The sequence below is a fragment of the Hippocampus bargibanti genome, linkage group LG02 (assembly GCF_051943395.1).
Source record: "Hippocampus bargibanti isolate YZ-2025 linkage group LG02, ASM5194339v1, whole genome shotgun sequence".
Classification (NCBI taxonomy): Eukaryota; Metazoa; Chordata; class Actinopteri; order Syngnathiformes; family Syngnathidae; genus Hippocampus; species Hippocampus bargibanti.
Genome location: NC_142735.1, coordinates 16,096,234 through 16,115,830, shown reverse-complemented (window position 1 = coordinate 16,115,830; position 19,597 = coordinate 16,096,234). Strand labels below are relative to the sequence as shown.

General features: G+C 39.9%; 1 protein-coding gene across 11 annotated transcripts in view; it reads left to right on the top strand.

Moving 5' to 3' along the window:
- Nucleotides 1-13,710, top strand: part of gria1a (glutamate receptor, ionotropic, AMPA 1a) — a 115,976-nt gene extending 102,266 nt beyond the window's left edge. For 2 of the 11 annotated variants that reach the window (XM_088989633.1, XM_088989631.1), the window contains exons 13-17: nucleotides 2,307-2,505; nucleotides 3,287-3,534; nucleotides 7,423-7,537; nucleotides 10,893-11,027; nucleotides 12,867-13,710. In XM_088989633.1, coding sequence (XP_088845759.1) covers nucleotides 2,307-2,505; nucleotides 3,287-3,534; nucleotides 7,423-7,537; nucleotides 10,893-11,027; nucleotides 12,867-13,034 — 865 coding nt within the window. In that variant the 3' untranslated portion in view covers nucleotides 13,035-13,710. Of the gene's footprint in view, nucleotides 1-2,306; nucleotides 2,506-3,286; nucleotides 3,535-6,765; nucleotides 6,881-7,422; nucleotides 7,538-10,892; nucleotides 11,183-12,866 lie in introns of those variants that run through there. The other 9 variants (XM_088989630.1, XM_088989629.1, XM_088989637.1 and 6 more) reach the window with 5 other exon arrangements.
- The last annotated feature ends 5,887 nt before the right edge of the window (nucleotides 13,711-19,597 follow it).

Genomic DNA, 19,597 nt, shown 5'->3' with positions numbered 1-19,597 from the left:
ATGAGACAGCTTAGTTTTTTTACCAAAGCTCTTAGGTAGGCTGCTGCTGCACTGTTTGATGAGAGCAGGAGATGCGCGAGGAATGTCTCGGAGAGGAAACAAAAAGGAACAAACAGGTCTGGGTGTGCCAGCTGCTTGCCTCTTTGAGCATGGAGGACTGCTATCACACGTGCGCACACACACACACACACACACACACACACACACACACACACACACACACACACACACACACACACACACACACACACACACACACACGCACACACACACGCACGCACACACACACACATACACACAAGGAAATGGTGACCTGGTTGTTCTCTGGCAGTGAGGTTCTTGCAAGCGCACTCCAACTGGGATTGAGTGTGCACACTTGAATGCCTCAGTGTGTGCCAAGCCAAGGTGTGGACCACAACAAACAGGGAGAGGCGGGCGCAGCGGAAATTGTGGGTGGATGGAGGGAACAGCATAAGACAGAACAAGATAGAAAGATGGCAATTGAAGGAGAAGGATTAGACAGCTGTTTACTTGCATCTCCTGAGCCCAGCAGCACCAGCAGGAGTTTACTTTTAATCTCTGTGATTTCTCCTTCAGCCGTCTCACTGTTTGTTACTCAAGCCACCCGCATTTTGGATCTCTGGATGTGTGAATGGATAATTATTTGATAGTTTTGTGATTTTTTTAATTGATTTATTTATTTTTGTGTTGACTATTTTTTCGTGGTTTACAAACTTAATTGATTCCCAGAAAGTGTGTGGAAGGAGAAAAATTCGTCTGCCAAACATTTATTTCCGTTAAGAAATCATTAAAAATGAGAATAATCCGTTCCCAGGTCCCCATAAAACATAATTTTCTACTAAATAAGCCTCAAAACTACACAAAATATATATAGCTTATTTTGTGTATAATAAATGTGCTATTGGATAGTAATTAAAGAAATAAAGTGTACTATATAATAAAGTCGTTTTATTTACCTTTGTGATGGTCGTTGATGTAGTTGCCTCTTGATGATATCCGAGTGAAGTTGCTGTGCTTATCGTCACTCACAATGATCCCTGCTAGCTGCTTTTCGTTAATCCAAATCAACAGAAGTTTTTCAACCTCTTCTATTTCCTGAGACTGTTGCTTAGACAACACATAAACACCCTTCGCCACACGTAAAATGGTCAATTTAGCATACTGGTACTGGGATGCTAAATCACACAAACGCACACCTCGTTTGTGTTTTTCAATGATCTTCTTCTGCTCGACCGTAATTTTCCTTTTGTGTCCTCTTCGGTTTCACACTAGTCTGTGGTGGGGTCTTTTTCGGTCCCATAATCGCAAAAGTACTCCACTCGATAGCAAACCATGTCTGCACTCAAAGGGGGTGCGGAAAACTAGTCTGCCATCCACCGTGGCGCTTTTCGACCGTGTGGTTTGGTGTTCATCTCCCGAAAACTAGTCCGCCAGCCACCGTGTGTCACATCTTGATTGGTGTCAGGTGCACGCCCCTCCCCTCCCTGTTCCTCGGGCTCGCACACTTGATTTCCATTCACTAATGTGCCGTCTGACTATAAAAGTCACCCGGTTAGCATCAGTATTCACTGTATATTTCCCTTTCGTGATTCTCCACTACTTATGCCAGGTTGGTCGCTCTCTCTCCCTTTTTGCTGTCGTTTTGTTTGGTGTTCCCCTGCGTGTCTCAGTAAAACCTTTTGAACTCATCTACTGCCTTCATCGAGTACTTTGGTTCGACAGGGTCGTTTTGTTTTTTGCCTTGTGCAGACGTGACGGTTTGGTTCGTGTGGTTTGGTTCGTCCGCCGGAAACTAGTACGTCTGCCAAGATTATATTCTCGCGAATTTAATGTTCGTAAGGCAAAACGTTTGTGAGCTATAGCGTTCGTAAGCTGAGGTATCACTGTATTCTCCTTGTCACATTTTGACGTCAAACTCAAATGTCAATAGAATCAGTGTTAAATCTGGAGGAGAAAAAAAAACATTTTCTTCAGTATAGGAGACAGCGAGATGATTGGGCCGTGGGTATCGAGAGTATATATATATATATATATATATATATATATATATATATATATATATATATATATATATATATATATATATATATATATATATATATATAACACATGTAGTTAACCTGTCCAACGCTGGTAAAATGATGATGCATTGCCATAATGTGATGCAATCAATGTCATCACAAAGGCTTCAACAGCGTTCAAAATGTTCCAGACGAAAACAAGACGCCTCTGTCGTTTGATAATGACCTTCTACAACCCCAATGATGTCATCTGTCTGATTTTAGCTCTCTGTCTGGCCGCATTGTTGGAGGTGTCTGGTGGTTCTTCACCCTCATCATTATCTCTTCCTATACGGCCAACTTGGCGGCATTCCTGACCGTGGAGAGGATGGTGTCTCCTATCGAGAGTGCTGAAGATTTGGCCAAGCAAACAGAGATTGCCTATGGAACACTGGATGCTGGCTCAACAAAAGAATTTTTCAGGGTAAGAGTGCATCTTCTTCTTTTCCTTTCGGCTTTTCCCTTCAAGGGGTCGCCACAGCAAATCAGTGTCCTCCATCTTTAGAGGTTTGATCCACATTTATTTTATTATTTTACGATGATTTTTATTGAACCTTGATTCAACCAGATTGGTCCCGTTGAGTTTAAGAACTTCTTTTCCAAGAGAGACTTGACCAAGATAGGCAGCAACAATACACAAACACAATTATAGACGTAAAAAGACAGACAACCTTTTGGATGAAGCCATCAATAAATTGCTCAAACAGAAAACAAAAAACTACAGACTATGGAAGTTTCCATGTCTTTCAGTTTAGATTTAACAACATTTAACTACTGTAGTTTTTTTCCTGAAGAAGATTCCGCGTTGTAGGTTTGGAGTACCCAAATGCCTTCCTCACAATTTCTGAAAAAATAGGTCCTGAGAATTCAATGAATAGGGCTGTGTACTTTTCTGCCTGATAAAAGCACAAAGATATTCTCTATGAAGCAATTGTTGCTGCATGTATGGTGAACATCTGTGAGTTTTTTTACAATCGGCGAACATTCTCGTCAGAGTTCGTAAAAGTTCGCAAATGGTTGGCAGACATGAGCCAATACTTTTTGTGTTTTACGGGCCATGAAGTCTGGCAACCTTTTGGTAAATGTCTTCAAGAAGATTTTGAATATTCTCTGGAGACCAAAAATGACAAACGCCAAGTACGAACTATTCTTACAGATTTTGTATCCTTTTCCTGATTGAACACTTGTTTTATCCTTTTCATCAGAGGTCAAAAATCGCTGTGTTTGAGAAGATGTGGTCCTACATGAAGGCAGCCGACCCGTCTGTGTTTGTCAAGACCACAGACGAAGGTGTCATAAGAGTTCGAAAATCCAAGGGAAAGTATGCCTACTTGCTGGAATCTACCATGAATGAGTACATAGAGCAGAGGAAACCCTGTGACACGATGAAAGTCGGAGGGAATCTAGACTCGAAAGGTTATGGCATTGCCACTCCCAAGGGATCCCCTCTCAGGTAAAACCCAGCCACTGCAGTACAGCTGGATAAAAGTTCAGGGAAGCCTTTATGAAAGCTTGTGCATGAGCTTTGTCTTTTTATTTTTCCATCACATTTTTTACTACTACATCATTATAACACGATTATGGAGTTCCCCTGGAACAATTTTTCATAATGGTGAAGTTGCATTCATCTTTTGATTATGTTCACCGTTTGTTGTTGTCTTTATCAACTAATCCTCTCAAACCTGTGAGCACCTGCTTAAGTGTAGTTAAATATTTCTGTCTGAGCATTTCTGGTTGAATTTGATCGTGAATTATACTTTCAGCTCATCCACTATCCATAAAGCTATTGGCACCCACAGAGGAAAACTCTCACGAAAATATGCTGTAAATGTGTCAATCGCAAGTCGACCGGTGAGAGGGGCACATCCCAGTCACTCACCTGCCCACTTAAGTCAGGGCTCACACTAGTCTTGTGTCCACCAAATTGAATATGTGCCCTATTCAGTGTGATAATTGATGAAACTAATGATAATGTGTACAGGACACTCTTTCCCATCGATGTCCAAGTGCAGCAGCTGCCATTTAGCATTACATCAACCACCATTCATGCTTCTGCTGCTGCAGAGAGCGAGAGCCGAAGCCAGTGGCATCTGAAGCCTTTAATCCAGAACTAATCAGGCTCGTTCGTTTTAATGAAAGGAGCCTCATGGTGAGATTTCATTCAAAAGCGCAAAGAATTCATTTCGGCTTCCACCTTGAGTCGCAGCCAAAGGTCAGATAAAACTGACAAGAAATGCTTCCATTGCTTCAATCACTGCATCTTGATTCAATTGTGCAGTCAAGTGTTGAAATCTTCAAAGTCATAAAATCATTCTGATCTCGCCAGTAAACCAAAAAAATCTGCTGAAGACCTCTTAAACGCTCTCTCTCTATGTGGTGTTTCATGCTTTGCTTTCAAGGTGCCACTAAGTTTTTGTACCGCACATTAACAACATACTTATTCGAGTATAACGCGCACCCCTAATTTTCAAAAAAAAAAAATCTGTATAAAAATGTTATTCACTTTTTCTTGGCTCAGACCAAGCATTGTAAGTGACAACACATGCATCCATGATAAAAATCATTTATTGACAATGGGAACTTGTGCAAAACAGCAATACTTAACTCAAGTTTCAGTGTGGGCGAGGCAAGGAAAGGAAATGAAGCGTAGCTAAAGAAATGGTAATCAACAATCAAAAAAAAGGAATGTGCATGATACGAGTCTTTCCGACAATCGAAACTGAAGGGCACCTTAACAACAGCTGAAGGTGGAACAAAGCACGACTATGGAGAATAGCCATGGAAATGTTGCCCCCTCCTGGAAGGGATAAAGCATTAAATATAGATGAGAATTTTTTCCAAAGCCTTGTTTATAGCGCACACCCAAACTTTGAGTTCTTTTTAGGTAGAACATTATGCGCGTTATATTCGAATAAATACTGCACTTGATTTTTTTTTCTTGACAATGGGCAAGAGTATATTTTTCGATTCAATGTCATCAAATGTACTGCAATTTGAAATGTGTATTTTATTTTCTCTTCATCCGGAAAACACAAATGAAGTGTCTGTTTTTCCAGATAAAAAGGAAATAATGAAATGCATGTTTTTTTCAGCAAGTCGGGATGGGCATCATCAATTCATTATGATTGTTACTGATTTATTGGCTGTCTTATTGCCTGGGCCAAAATGCAGTGCACGAGTTGGCTGCAATGGCAGATGTGAGGTTGATTGGGTTTCAAAATAGCATGGCCACCACTAGGGAGTTTGCCTGCATGCTCCACGGTCTCAGCTGTGACAACATCAATCGCTAAATACACAATACAATTAAGTGTTCCAAACATTGAAAGAGAAATCTCATTCATAAGATACTGGGGAAAAAATCCCCCAAATTCTCTGTTGATTGATATTTAATCCTATGCCTGTCCTTGTTGGAAAACTATGCAAATATGCTCAGAATTGTTGCCCGGAGTGAAATAACTCTTGTTTTTACAGAAGGCTGTCTGCTTTTGCTGACGATAACATACAGTAAAGTCTCGTTATATCGATATTCTCGGGAGTCGGAAAAAATATCAATATAACCGGACTATCGATATATCCGATCCTGCGGCATGTAAATTTTCTTCTTGCGTTCATAGAAATAGTATCGTAATAAGTAGTACTATTGATATAACCGATATCGATATAACGAGACTTTACTGTATTTTGGATTTGTCTTTTTATGTCCTGACATACATTTTTAACATGTATGATATCCTGCCACCAACACTGCCTGCCTGCCTAATTCCATCCCACCTCCCGGAAACAACATCAGATGGTCTTGAACCATGTAACCAAACTAACTAACTTGCTGAGCATCCATGTCCATGTACTTTGACTTCTTTCTTTCTGTCTGAGAGAGAGGCTGAGAAAGAATTCAAAGGTTTTACCAACTCAGAAGACATTGTATTGGTCTTCCCTCCAGCTGCTTTGTATAAAGTACAATTTACGGTTTCAAATAGACGTCCCTGCATCAAATTAGAAAGGAAGAATGGTACAAAGAAATACATATCTCTGCATTGACATCTAATTTGAAAGTAATTCTTCTTTTCTTTGATTTGAGCATGGGGAGTGTCTGCCAGTAGCGGTCAGCTCGAGGAAATGCACATACTTCTCCGGAGGGAGCACGCGGCCACAAAAGAGATGATTTGAATGAGGATGTCGATGGATGTTGAAAAATATGATCTAAAACCAGAGAGTTCAAAAATATTTTTGAGGCCTCCGACTTCATATGTGATAAATTAATCGTGAGATGTAATTGACTAGGGGGGGACTTTGGGGTGAATATTGCTATGTCAGTTACCATAGCGATCTGTATACGCTGTTGTCACTGAAAGGAAATTGCCATCGGTAGACAGACTTCCGCATCAAAGGCATCTCCATTTAGTGTCTGCTCCGTCTCTTTCTGAGGTCGCTGCTTGGTAAAACCTGACACCATTGTTTTATGGGCACACATCATTTCAGGCCACTGCAGATGTACAACTAACATACATGTACCAAACGTGCATCTTAAAGCCAGGGCTCCTGCTTCATATCAGTAGCTGTACGCAGGAGTTTCAATTATCACCGAAGTTAGTGTTGTCATAATCACCACAACCATGATTTTTACCTCGTTATATCTGTCGAAGAGAGTGTCTCCTAATGGCTATCGTTTTATATTATTTTCAAGAAACCCTGTAAACCTGGCAGTGTTAAAACTGAACGAGCAGGGCCTCTTGGACAAATTGAAAAACAAGTGGTGGTACGACAAGGGAGAGTGCGGCAGCGGGGGCGGGGATTCCAAGGTCAGAGCCAGTTTGATAAACCCTGTGGGTAACCTACCACCACCAGTGGTGCGTGGTGGGTTGTATGGGGAGCGGGGTAACCGGCAGGCCCTGACTGCGATACCAGTCCACCCTTAAAAAAAATTGATAAAAAAACAAAACATTCAAACAACATTCTGCTGCATCTGCTAGGTCAGTGCAGCATTTGTTTTGACTATATTCTACGATGTACAAGGGAAGGTGTGCAGTGTGCCGGTTCCCCAAAAGTGATATAGTAATACACATCTACTGCCCTAGGGAGCGAGCCGAATGAGCTAGATGGAGTATTAATGCATATCACTTTGATTCCAAAATGTCCTAATGTTCTTTATGCCATCTGTATTTTTGTGGGTGTTGGTGTGTGTGTGGCTGCGCATGTGTATGATGTGATACTTTCTCCTTTTCTTCAACAATAGGCCAGCTCAAGTATTAATGTGTGAATGTATTTTGCAATGTTTCTGCATCAATAACATAAAATAACATGGTATAATATGTTATTTATGTTATTTCTTTGTGGTTGGAAGAATCCCAGTAAACCTAGCGGTGTTGAAACTCAATGAGCAAGCCGTCTTAGACAAACTGAAAAACAAATGGTGGTACGATAAAGGGGAGTGTGGCAACAAGGACTCTGGAAGAAAGGTTAGTCTCTATCCTGATCCTATATCCGCACAGCACAACCCTGCCCTGACCCCAGATCTGTCCCAAATCTAGGCCGAGAGGCATCTGATACATTGAGCACCGCTGCATTAGCTATGACAGTACCAGCCTGCATATAAGACAAAAAAACACCACCGTATTTTCCACACTACAAGGCGCACCGAAACGCATTCACTTTTTTCAAAAGCCCACAGCGCACCTTATCATCGGATGTACCTTATACATGGATCAATATTCTGATTTCTCATATGCATAATCCAATGCCAGCTACTGTTCTCGTCTGTATGCCTTAAAATGCAGTGCACCCTTTAAAAACATTTAAATAGGTTTTTAATTTAATGTGCACCTTATACTCCAAAGCGCCTTCTAGTTCGGAAAACATGTTATTTATTTCTAAGTTGTTTTTTTCACTATTATTGTTTATCCGACTGTAAATAAACTTCCCATCAAGATATCTGAAGTGACATTTGCTAAAAATAAATAGGGCATGGGGATAATTCTTTCCCTCTGTCTATTCACACTGTATCATTCATGTATCAATTACTTTTGGGGGGGGAGTTTGTATGATTATTTGTTTGTGTAAGTAGCAGAAACACAATATAAAAAAATAGATAGAACAGTCCTGATATAGTCTTTGAATTTCTCCACAGGATAAGGTAGATCACAAGTTGATTGTTGCTGAAGTACGAAACACGACACAAGTATTTGCTATTCAGGGTTTATTTCAAGAACAAAATGTTAATCAGTTCTATTATTCATTAAAAAAAATGTTGCCTTATATCCGGGCACATAACTTTGTGAGCAATCTTGTATCTGTTTTTGCTTTAAAATATTAATATGTGTGTGTGATTTTTAAATAATAATTTAGATTTCTATCGATCTTACAGTCTTCAAATTAAATAAAACTAATTGAATCTAGAATCACTCAAAGGCCAAAATGTCAACTGATTCATTTCCTGAACAAAGCCTGTCTGTGTTTGCACTTTGCTTTCACTCTCAGCCAGAGGCCTGTTTTCGGAAAAAAATGATTGAATTTCTTCTGGAAATGCCTCAGGAATTATTTGCCCCCTATCTTGCATTTCAGTACTGTCCCTCTTAATACACAGTTCCTTTTTTTGCAAATGAAACAAACTAAACTACTTTGAAACAAATGTTTATCCCGAGGAAACAAGCTGGCAACCAGAAGGTTATTGAGGAATGCACCACATTCTTGAAACACAGACCGAAAATGTATTTTTTAGATGGTTCTGCCCTGAGGGACAACTATTTGCAGGGTTGTAAATCCCAATTGTTTTGTTATTAATTAGCAGAAATGTTGCTTAATAGAAAAATAATCACATTGTTACAGTTTAGTCTGATAAATCTGCGGCCAGTCATGCCTACAAAACAGCCACCCTTAATAAATAGGAGTTACATCATAACAATTACATGTTTTGTCTATGCATCGATATTAAACACACATCTGTTAGAGCACTTTAGATAAGGAAAATGACAAAATGACTTAACAATTCTAAAACTAAAAATGTTATCGCTCCCTTGTTTGCACTGATCCAAATTACATTGGAAATACAAAGTATTGAGTGATTTACAAAAATATATTCCAAAGCATGTGTCATGTAATGTGTGGCCTGTTTCATAAAACCAGTGAACCATGATAACTTGATTTGCATTTGGTATGGCTGGATAACTCATCTTGCAAAGCAAATAATCCACATTTCATCAATGTGGCAATAAATCAGGGGATCTGATGTTGCACAGCATAATGTTTGTGGCTCAGATAATTGAAGTCTTCATGAAGTGCAAATCTGCAGTCAATATCCTATTGTAGACATGAACGCTTAAGTGTGATTACAAGCTGTATTATTACTCGTGTCTTGTACAGATGTCCCTGTGGTCCTGAGAGCGGTCATTGTCATTGATTGTGTCTGCGCTTTTCTTTCTGAAAGCAACAGAACTAAACTACCATATCTCTGGGAGATTAATTATTGACGTTATCCAGTTAAACTGTATAGCGGTGCTTTCAGAAACAGGCCTTCAGTATGTTCTTATTGTAATAGTTTGTTTGCATTTTGCATGTGTGTGTGTGTGTGTGTGTGTGTGTGTGTGTGTGTGTGTGTGTGTGTGTGTGTGTGTGTGTGTGTGTGTGTGTGTGTGTGTGTGTTGTGGTGGTTGCATCCTTATTGTTGTGGCTGACCAAGTCACCTATCACAGTCAATATTTAGGCTTCGATCAGTTTGAAAATACCGGTATTGTATTGAATTGATATAAACAAAAATTTTGACCCTCAAATAGTCAAAGTCAGCTTTATTGTCAAATATACTAATATACATACACATACAGCACAGATGAAATTACTGTCCTCTCAGACCCAGCGTGCAAGGCACTTATAATGTGGCTAAAGAAGACAGACAATTGACAACAGACAATACAGACAATATTTATCAAGGCAACGCAAATCCGTTGTTGTCGGTTGTCCTGATTTCTAAAATATAAATATTATATAACATAAATAATCATTTCAGCGATGTCAAATTTGTAGGTTTTTACTTTTTACAAAACATATTTTTTTCTAGTTGTCTCCAATAGTTAAAATCAGGCTTATTTAAAAATGTGTTAAATACATATAGAATCATAGGTAATTACAGAAACTAAACTTAGCTTTCTAAAACCACTTCAAGCGCTAATGGTGCAACCAAAAAATAACAACAGCTTGCAAACTTTATTTAGCATACACTGCAGACACTGATAGGTTCTTTTATTTGATGTACACTTTTCAGTTTTATCTCATTCATGTCGTGTAACTACCTGCTTTCACCATGACCGAATGACAATGACCTCCATCAACGATCAGGGACAGCAATAATGTTAAAAAGAAAAATAATTAAAGAAACCACAAGGTTATAAAAATGGACAGTTTAAAAAAAAAATCCTATCAATATTATTAATGTCCATCACTACTCGGATCCAGTTTTGACAAAATATTGTGCATTAATTGGTCCAAATGAAACAATTACATTTAGTGCCTTGCATTACATCAACGTAAAAAAATATAGATCATAAATATAAACTATGAAGACACTTGAAAGAAACAAACTAATATTTTTCAACAATTTGATTATGAAAATAAACGAACGAATAACAAGTTATACCTTTATAATTACATTTTAATGTATACAGTATATGAATGCGTGTGACATTATGAAAGTATTCATCCATGTAATTATATACATTTGTATGTGTGAATTGGACCACGCGAAGTCAATTAAGAGTGTGTAAATATGAATGTCCAAAATCTTTTCTCATCGATTGGTTCTCGTCATCCTGTCACTTCCTCCAGGACAAGACGAGCGCTCTGAGCCTCAGCAACGTGGCCGGAGTCTTCTACATCCTTATCGGCGGCCTGGGCCTGGCCATGCTTGTAGCACTGGTGGAATTCTGCTACAAATCCAGGACCGAGTCACATCGAATGAAGGTGTCAACCGCACGAGCCGCTGCTGCCTCAGCTGCTCAGGCCTTTCACTGCTCAGCCTTAGACAGTGGTGCTAGCGCTCCCTACACAGAGCTGCAGAGCTACGGCCTGTATGCCAACAACACTGTTAAGATATAAGGGCAGAGCACAGCCACGGGGTAGGAAATGCTGTGATTAAGCCATGATGATGATGATGATGATGATGATGATAATGATGATGATGATGATGACATCTGCCTCCTCAATCCTCGCCCGTCTAACCATGGCCACAGTCAGCCTCCCACCGCAGCTCAAACACTCTCCTCTACTTCTCTTTCCTTTTTTCGGTCCTTCGCCAAGTTTTCATGTTACTAATGACCTTCTCCATATGTCCCGAATCTCTTAATTAAATATTACCCTCATACTTGTTTAACTGTTAGGGCCAACCATCAAGTAGTTCTTCGTAAAAGATGATGTATCTCTTCGGTAAATTTATATTTAAGGATGATATCATTAAGCCTTGAACAGGGCACACTTAAAGATCATGATGAACGCATCCACTAGTCAATCAACCCATACAAGAGCCTTCGCAGATTGGAAAGACATTGTAGGAAATCTGAAAGTTGATTTCTTTAATAAAATACAAACACTTCGCCCATGACAATAAACACATACCTGCACAGTACAGTACAGTATAATAAAATCAATTTCAGGATCCAATATTTTTTTCTTTAAGTGAGAATGTAGACCTCCATTACATCAAAACAATCCTGATACTGATCAGCACTTTCTGCATATGATTCAAGTTTGATTTTAAGATAATAGCATATGCGTTCTTGAAAGGAATCTATCGTCACATATACACACATCTGGCAAAATAACAAACATGATGTGAACCTTTGTCTGTCGCTGCAACTTCCTCTTATGGTTTTCTTAAGGCCCGTGCCACACCCTTTCACAATATTTTGTTGTGATTGTGCATTCTGCATAATCTTGTATTCCATTTCCTCTCCTGTGTATCTCATAAAGATGTCCACATATGTAGTATCCACATTTGCATCGTAAAAATGACAGGAGAAACTGCTTTATGACGTTTATCGTTGGTCAAAAGATTGATGAGGCATCTTTGAGTGCGGGGATTTGTGTCTTTTTTTCGACAAACGGCTCTACACATAGGATAGACACAAGTTCATGTTGGACGACAGGTAAAGACCCAATTTGAATTACAGCGATGCATCTATCAGAGTCTGTAACTCTGAATGAATCTAACCCCTGTTGCTTCTGCTCTTTTTGCTGACTATCTCAAAAAGCAAGGCCCATTGTGATCAACATCCTTTCGATACATATACCAAAAAGCAGTTCTATCACTGCTTCAATATAAGACCTTTCTATTGGATTTCACAAGTCTAAGAATAGGGATTGGTTCTGATCTACTACCCGACTGATAAATACCGTTTACAACGATAGTCATTGAATTTAGTAAGCCATCAACAACCTGATTTGTCTTTTGACATCTATCACCTCGTGAGTTTTGGCGTTCTCTTCTGAAAAGCAGAGTGAGCACAGCACTGAAAGCAAGCATTGGTCATCACCTGCCCTCATTACGGTTATGATTGTCCTTCTGGAACATCAGATGGTCGGTCACCTCAGCAAGGTCTGAAAACCTTTTTCATTTAAGAATTGCAGAGGCTGCTGGGAATATTAATAGCTGCTGTGCCATCTGTCCGCAGCACATTCAGAGGCAGAAATTCAATGTTGTAATCTTTGAGGTCATAGCGATTGCGACAATTCTTGTCTGATAGTCCAAAACATACCCAATCATTTTAATTTGCAGTCTGATTGTCACGTGTCCTCGTCCAACAGCAATCCATCAACGATGCCATGCACTCCTCCACCCTGATCAGGATGAATAGTAATGGAAGCGGAGGGGAAAATGGACGACTACTCACCCACGACTTCCCCAAGACCATTCAGACACTGCCATGCATGAGCCACACTGCCAGACTGGGTCTGGGTGCCTCTGGAATGTGATCACCTGATGGGGTTAGAGAGGAAGTGCCCACGGGAAATGGGCAGGGTGGAACAGGAAAAGCATAAGAGTCTGATGACCCCCAAAAGAACTCTTGGCCGTGTGGTTTGACCCATCAATTCTCCTGGCTGTGCCCAATTTCTACAAGATTTCTCTTACTGCCAAAATGCACTCTTCAAACGTTCCTTACAACCTACAGACTGAAGACATTTTTAACATGTGGAGATAAAAAAGCAAGAGAGAGACTGAAAAAAAGAAGACAGGAAGCGTGCTGCAATAAAGAATCTGGGTGTGTTTTTGCAATTTTTTAGTGTGTTCTCTGCTGTTGGCAGAAAAAAAATATTCTTAAATGTGCCATCTGCATTGTGCCATTGCAATGGAGTCGTTGACTTTAGTCTGTGTGCAATATGTTCACCTCTACTGCTTACCTTGTTCAACCTTGATGCTTTCTAGTGGCAAAGGGGGTGTCTTTGCACTCATGTTGTGATGAAGGCAAATACTTGTGACTGCTATTTTTTTTATTTTTTGTGGACATGACTGCCCTTTTTCACACTTCCATGTCGATGTTGGGAGGACCAAGCGCTATGTGTAGCATCGTTTTAAGTATATGGTTTGCACCGATGCATTGTAAAGCGTTGAGTTGATTCATTAACGATTAAAGACTGATACTACAAAAAAAACAGACATTGCTGCTACACCTCATGGAACACATCATGCCTTGTCATTGTGCACTAGAAACATTATTTGTATGCGCAAAGGTTTTATGTGCTATTCATAGACTACCCTTTTCAGAAAGAATAAGGCAAAATGGCACAAAATAGTGACTATGAGTTACCTTACACTGTATTCTGCTGCTGTGAGATTCATTGCGTCATACAGCTATATTCTGAAATCTGCAACCAGCACATGTTAAAGTGCAAAGACATATGGCAAAAAGGGTTCCTGGAATCAGAGATGGAGCGCTCACAGTTTCTATTCTATTCTATTTCTTCATCTATTGTGATGTAGAAATGACCATGCAGGTGATTCATTGTTTATGCCAGTGTTTCCCAAACATTCATCATCCAAGGTAAATACTTTTTTACATCATTAAAAAAAATAATGACACCTTTAGTTTGCTGACCAAGAAATTTTGTCAGCAAACTAAAGTTTGCTGACAAAGTTTCTTGGATAAGAAGCGAAACGTCCGACACCTTCAAAGAAGTACAGATGACGGCTGAAGAAACCGTTTCATTGATGGACCACTCCTGTAGGACTGAGAGCTTACACAGACGTAATGACACCCAACTTCGAAAAACGCAGCACACAGCAAAACGATTCACTGAAAGTCGTGTAACGTTTGTCACCTCATAAAAAAACACTCGCGTTTTTAGTTGTATTAAGTTCATCCTGTCTACTTTATATCAAATTTAAAACAGATTCTTATCTTAGAGACAGTGTATTTTCGGTGTTCAAATACCTGACATGTTTTGGCGTCTACTTCCGCCTTCGTCAGACTCTAACGAAGGTGGAAGTAGATGCCGAAACATGTTTTAAATTTGTCATTAAAAAGCAGTTGATTGTTCTATACGTCTCATCTCATCTCTCATTTTCCATACCGCTCATTCCTCATTAGGGTCGCGGGGGTTGCTGGAGCCTATCTCAGCTGTCTTCGGGCACGAGGCGGGGGACACCCTGAATTGGTTGCCAGCCAATCGCAGGGCACGCAAAGACACAACAGTCACTCTCACACTCACACCTAGGAACAATTTGGAGTGGTCAATCTGCCTGCCATGCATGTTTTTGGAGTGTGGGAGGAAACCGGAGGACCCGGAGAAAACCCACGAGAGTCCGGGGAGAACATGCAAACTCCACACAGGGAGGCCGGACCGGGACGCGAACCGGCAACCTCTGCACTGTGAAGCCGGTGGGCTGACCACTCGGCTACCGGGCCGCCTGTTCTATACGTGGTTGGTATAAACCAATGAACAAATATTTTTATGGGGTGTGGCTGGTTAGCACTTACGGCTAGCACAAAGGTTTAGGGTTCGATTACGATCTCTGGACTTCTTGGGGGGGAGTTTGCATTTTCTCCCCATGCCCGCGTGGCTTTTCACCAGGGATTTCCTCCCACATTCCCAAAATACATGTCAGGTTATTGGAACACCTTCATGAGCGTTAATGGCTGTTTGACTATATGTGCTCTGTGGTTGGCTCCCAAACCAGCTGCCTGAAGACCGCTGGGATGGGCTCTATGATAGGATAATAGATGGATGAAATTATTGTTCACCTAAACGATAAAGTTTGTTATTGGATACGAATTGTCAATCACTGGTATATGCAAATAAAGTCAGAGGCTATGTTTGTGGGCTGAGGGAGTGGGGTTTTTTGACGGGGGTCAGAATGAATATTGAAGTTATTTCCACTCTCCTTATCACAAGCCCTCTCGCCACATGAACAGTTACTGCAGTGGAATTTAAGACAGAGTAGATGGAAGCAAAGCTCTATGTGAAATTACAGTCATTTATCACCCCTGAATACATTGTACACTTCCAAATTGTGCATACCTAAGGCTGTGATTTTTACCTGAAGGTGACTATGAAGGTTGTGGCGTCATGTCCTAATAGTGGTGTGCTGCCATATCATTGACAGTACCACCTACCATAGAGTGTCGCCTCTTCCTGTAAGATGCTGGTTTTTTTTTATTCCTGTCTTGGGTTATCAACTATGTGACCAAATTTACAACTAAATATCTCAAATTACCAATCATAATAAATAAGCAGTTTTCCCAAATCATACATATCAGTTATGTATATAAAACGATTTTCTCTCTCGGCTGTTTGCTTTGCAATCACACCTCGATGTAACTGAACTGCGTGCATACTTCTGTCATCTTGTGCTGTAATAATTATTTAGTTGCAGCACACCACTCCGCGCCAGAAGCTTCACATTCAGAGATTTTATAGGCCATCATGGGTTTATATGAAAAAAATATATATAAAATTGAAAAAAAAAACTCAATATTTGTTACATAGAGAAGAGGTGGATTGCCAATGTTTCACACTTTTAATGGTGTAAAAAATGAAATAAAATAAAAACAATGTGCAAAAATATTTTAAAATGATTTCCGGTTTGTATTTTGAATTGTGAGTTATTTAACACAAGTTGAACATTGCCCATGTTTTGATTTCCTTTTTCACTGTATTTTATTCTTAGATTCTAATTACGATTCAACTATAAGAACGTTTTTTTTTTATGTTTCATTTATCTCGACAAAGGGGATGGTCAATTTATAGGAAATGTGGAAATTGGACATGTATTGTTTTCTAACTAAACTGTCCTGGAAGGATGTCATTGTGTTTTTGGAACAGAATAAAGGAATAAACTATGTATATTTGTCCATGGACATTTGTGTTATTTCAATGATCCTTGAGTCTCCATTTAATTTATCTGCATGTTGCAAAAAAACGACTACTGTAACATTTGGAGGGTAAGTATCTTGGTTCAACACTTACTGTACGTATATCATACATCCCAAATCTCAATGATGAAATAGTACTTTGTTAGTGGTCATCTTCATACATTTTACACAATGCAGTACAACAATGAGTACTATATGATGATTTTACTTTTTTCATTTCATTTCTGTTTTTGACAATGGGTCTTGAACGTTAAGATGACAGTCATGTGGGAGGATGCCAATGATGGCGCATCCTAGCGAAATAGGCTGCTGTCTGCTGACTGGCAGTTGAAGCTAAAGGACAGAACTGGAATGTGAAAATCCAGCCAGTGATCCAGCTGTAAATCCTTCATGCACCTGATAACAGGATAAGTTGTCCACTGAATAAACTGTCATCCCTAAAAGGGTTAAACACCGCTTCAGCATGTCAATGCACTCATTGAGAATTCCTGTCCCCTATTAACGGCTGATATATAAGTAATTCTGTTATATTGCTCTCTAAACTAAAATATAGTTGGCTATAATAAATCAATAATGATCCAATAGCGTATTTAAAGCCCCCTCCATTGTTTTTAAGTTTGACCCTTTTTATAGATGGCGGTCCCCAAATTTTACTGGCCCTTATTTTTTTTAATCTTCAATGGAAAATCTGTTTTGCTACTTCTCTCCATCCCTTTCCCATCTGTCCATCTTGGTAGTTGGTGGCAGGCAATACCATGAGGGGATGATGGATGGGAGGTTGTAAACACTGGCTAGAGACAGAAAAAAAGAAAGAGAGTAGCGGGGAGATGTATGGCAGCCCACATCACCTCAGACAGAATGATAGATGAGAGGATTATAGAGCAGGGCCACTTTCAACAGTGATCAAAGTTGGAGAGCTCCTGTGCACAGAGCAGCCAGACTGGTGAACGGGTCAAAAACTGCGGCGCTGGGTGTATCTTCTATTTTGGGAAATTCCATTTTGACTGTTGGGGGCAATAGACGCACAGTACTCGAGAAGACTGTGTGGGATGTGATTGGGGACTGTAGGTGGGCAATACATCGTTCACTTAAAATCCAGTCACATCACAAACGAAACATTTCAAAACACAGTTGCTTAGACTTTTGCTGGTAGCTCAAAATGCAGACAGTAATTAGTAGGCACACAAATCAAGTCTGCCAAGGCAAGCGTATTTGCCAAAAGTGTTCTCACTGCACCAATGACACATTTCCCTAATACACCTACTGAACAGGGATTCCAGAGGTCCGTTATTTAGTGGAATTCCGCTATTTTTTACCGCCAAAGTGATATTTTCTATTTTCATATAAAAGTTCCTTTATTTCCGTATAGAACCGCTAAAACATGTGTTTTGAAGGGTGATAGGATGATCAGAATGCGTAGTGCTTGAGTTGGCATGCTTTCGTGTGTCTTGGTTGATGTCGGTTGCTTCCGTTGATCGCTCGGGAGTAAAATACCACAAGACTGTGCGCGATGAAACGAGTAAACAAATATGGCAGCTCCCTTACCGCACTTTTTACCAGTAAACTTGCACTAAACATTGTCGCATTTTTGGTACTTATCTGTTGAATGTGTTCATAGTATAGACAGTATAGGTTAGATATCTATACATTTTTTTATTTAAAGCTTACGTGCACGTGTTACGTGTGATTGCTCGCTCGGGAGAGCACACGATTTTTCACATTGTGAAGATGTCGTGGAAGAGTGATACCCTACACAAGAGTGGTAGTGGAACGGTGACGTCTCTGGATGGAGGGATAAAGAATTTGTGGAATTGGGCAAGGTTATAAAAACAACTTGCCGGATGCCTGCTTTCAGATTTCATATTCAAACATAAAGATCCGGGGAAAGCCCTTTGCAGTCTTCGCGATGAAAAAGTGATGAACTATGGTGGCAAGGGTGCACTGTCACTCAAAAAGCACTGTGAGGGAAGCAAACATGCAGAGAAAAGATTGGGAAAACAGAATTACAAACTACCTGTGGTGAGTCATTCGAATTCCTAAATTATTATTCTAATTAAGGAAATTATGATAGGGCATGTTTATTACTGTTGACCTGTAGTATACCTTGATTTTAATTATGATTTATAATACTAAACTAACTAACTTGAATAAAACCTGTTGGGGGATGCCCAATGTTGGTGAAAAACCTCTATGAACATAATTAATGGTATTTGTATAATTACGTAGCAGATATTTAATATGTAATCCTGCATTCATAAATTTACGGCCTACTTGATCCCTGGCTGATCTGTTTCATTTTCCTCTATTTTAATTTCACTTGGCTGCGATCCCTGACTGAAGCTCGTCTTCAACATGCATGCATCAAGACTTATAGAAAACCAACGTCTGCATACCTGAGCACATTTCAGGTGTTTGCATAAGCGCAGGAAGCACGAGGCGTCATTGTCAGAATCAGAATCATCTTTATTGCCAAGTATGTAGAACACACAAGGAATTTGTTTCCGGTAGAACACACTGCACTAGTATCGTCGTCAAAAAATAAATAAATTGTGATTTCACGTGCGCAAAATTACAATCCGAATAATGGATTCTGCCATAGTAAGCGTAATCAGTGAACCCTGAACTCGGCCTATTGAAGTTTAATAACATTCTGAATGTGACAACATGTGACAGCAGGTAAACATAATCCCCTCTCCCTTGAGAAGAGAGAGGGCACAAGATACTCATTCCTCTCCCTTGCTCTCCCCCACTCTACTTAATCATGCCAGTCTTTCACTTCTCTCTCCTAATAAATAAGCAAAATATACAGACATTTTCGCACCAGAAAAGCCTTTCACATGAGTTGGATTGATTTAAACTGCATTTAAGGAGCCGTAAATAAGGACAGCGTCAGTGTGCCAGGAGTGGTTTTGTCACAACCTGGTTTCCTTGTGTTCAAGGCCACATGCTTTGGTCTGTGCAACTGTGCCTGTTCATGAGACTTGTTTGCCAGCTATGTCAATATTAATCACCTTGTTTCCCTTGCCCAAAGTCAGCACCTGGAAATACTTCACTGGCTTTTCTTGGTCTCTTTGTAGGACAGAATGTTCTAATCATTCACCTGGCGTGCGCACAGAACAATTATATCTAGAATAGGATGTTTCAACGTGCATGCGCAATGGAGAA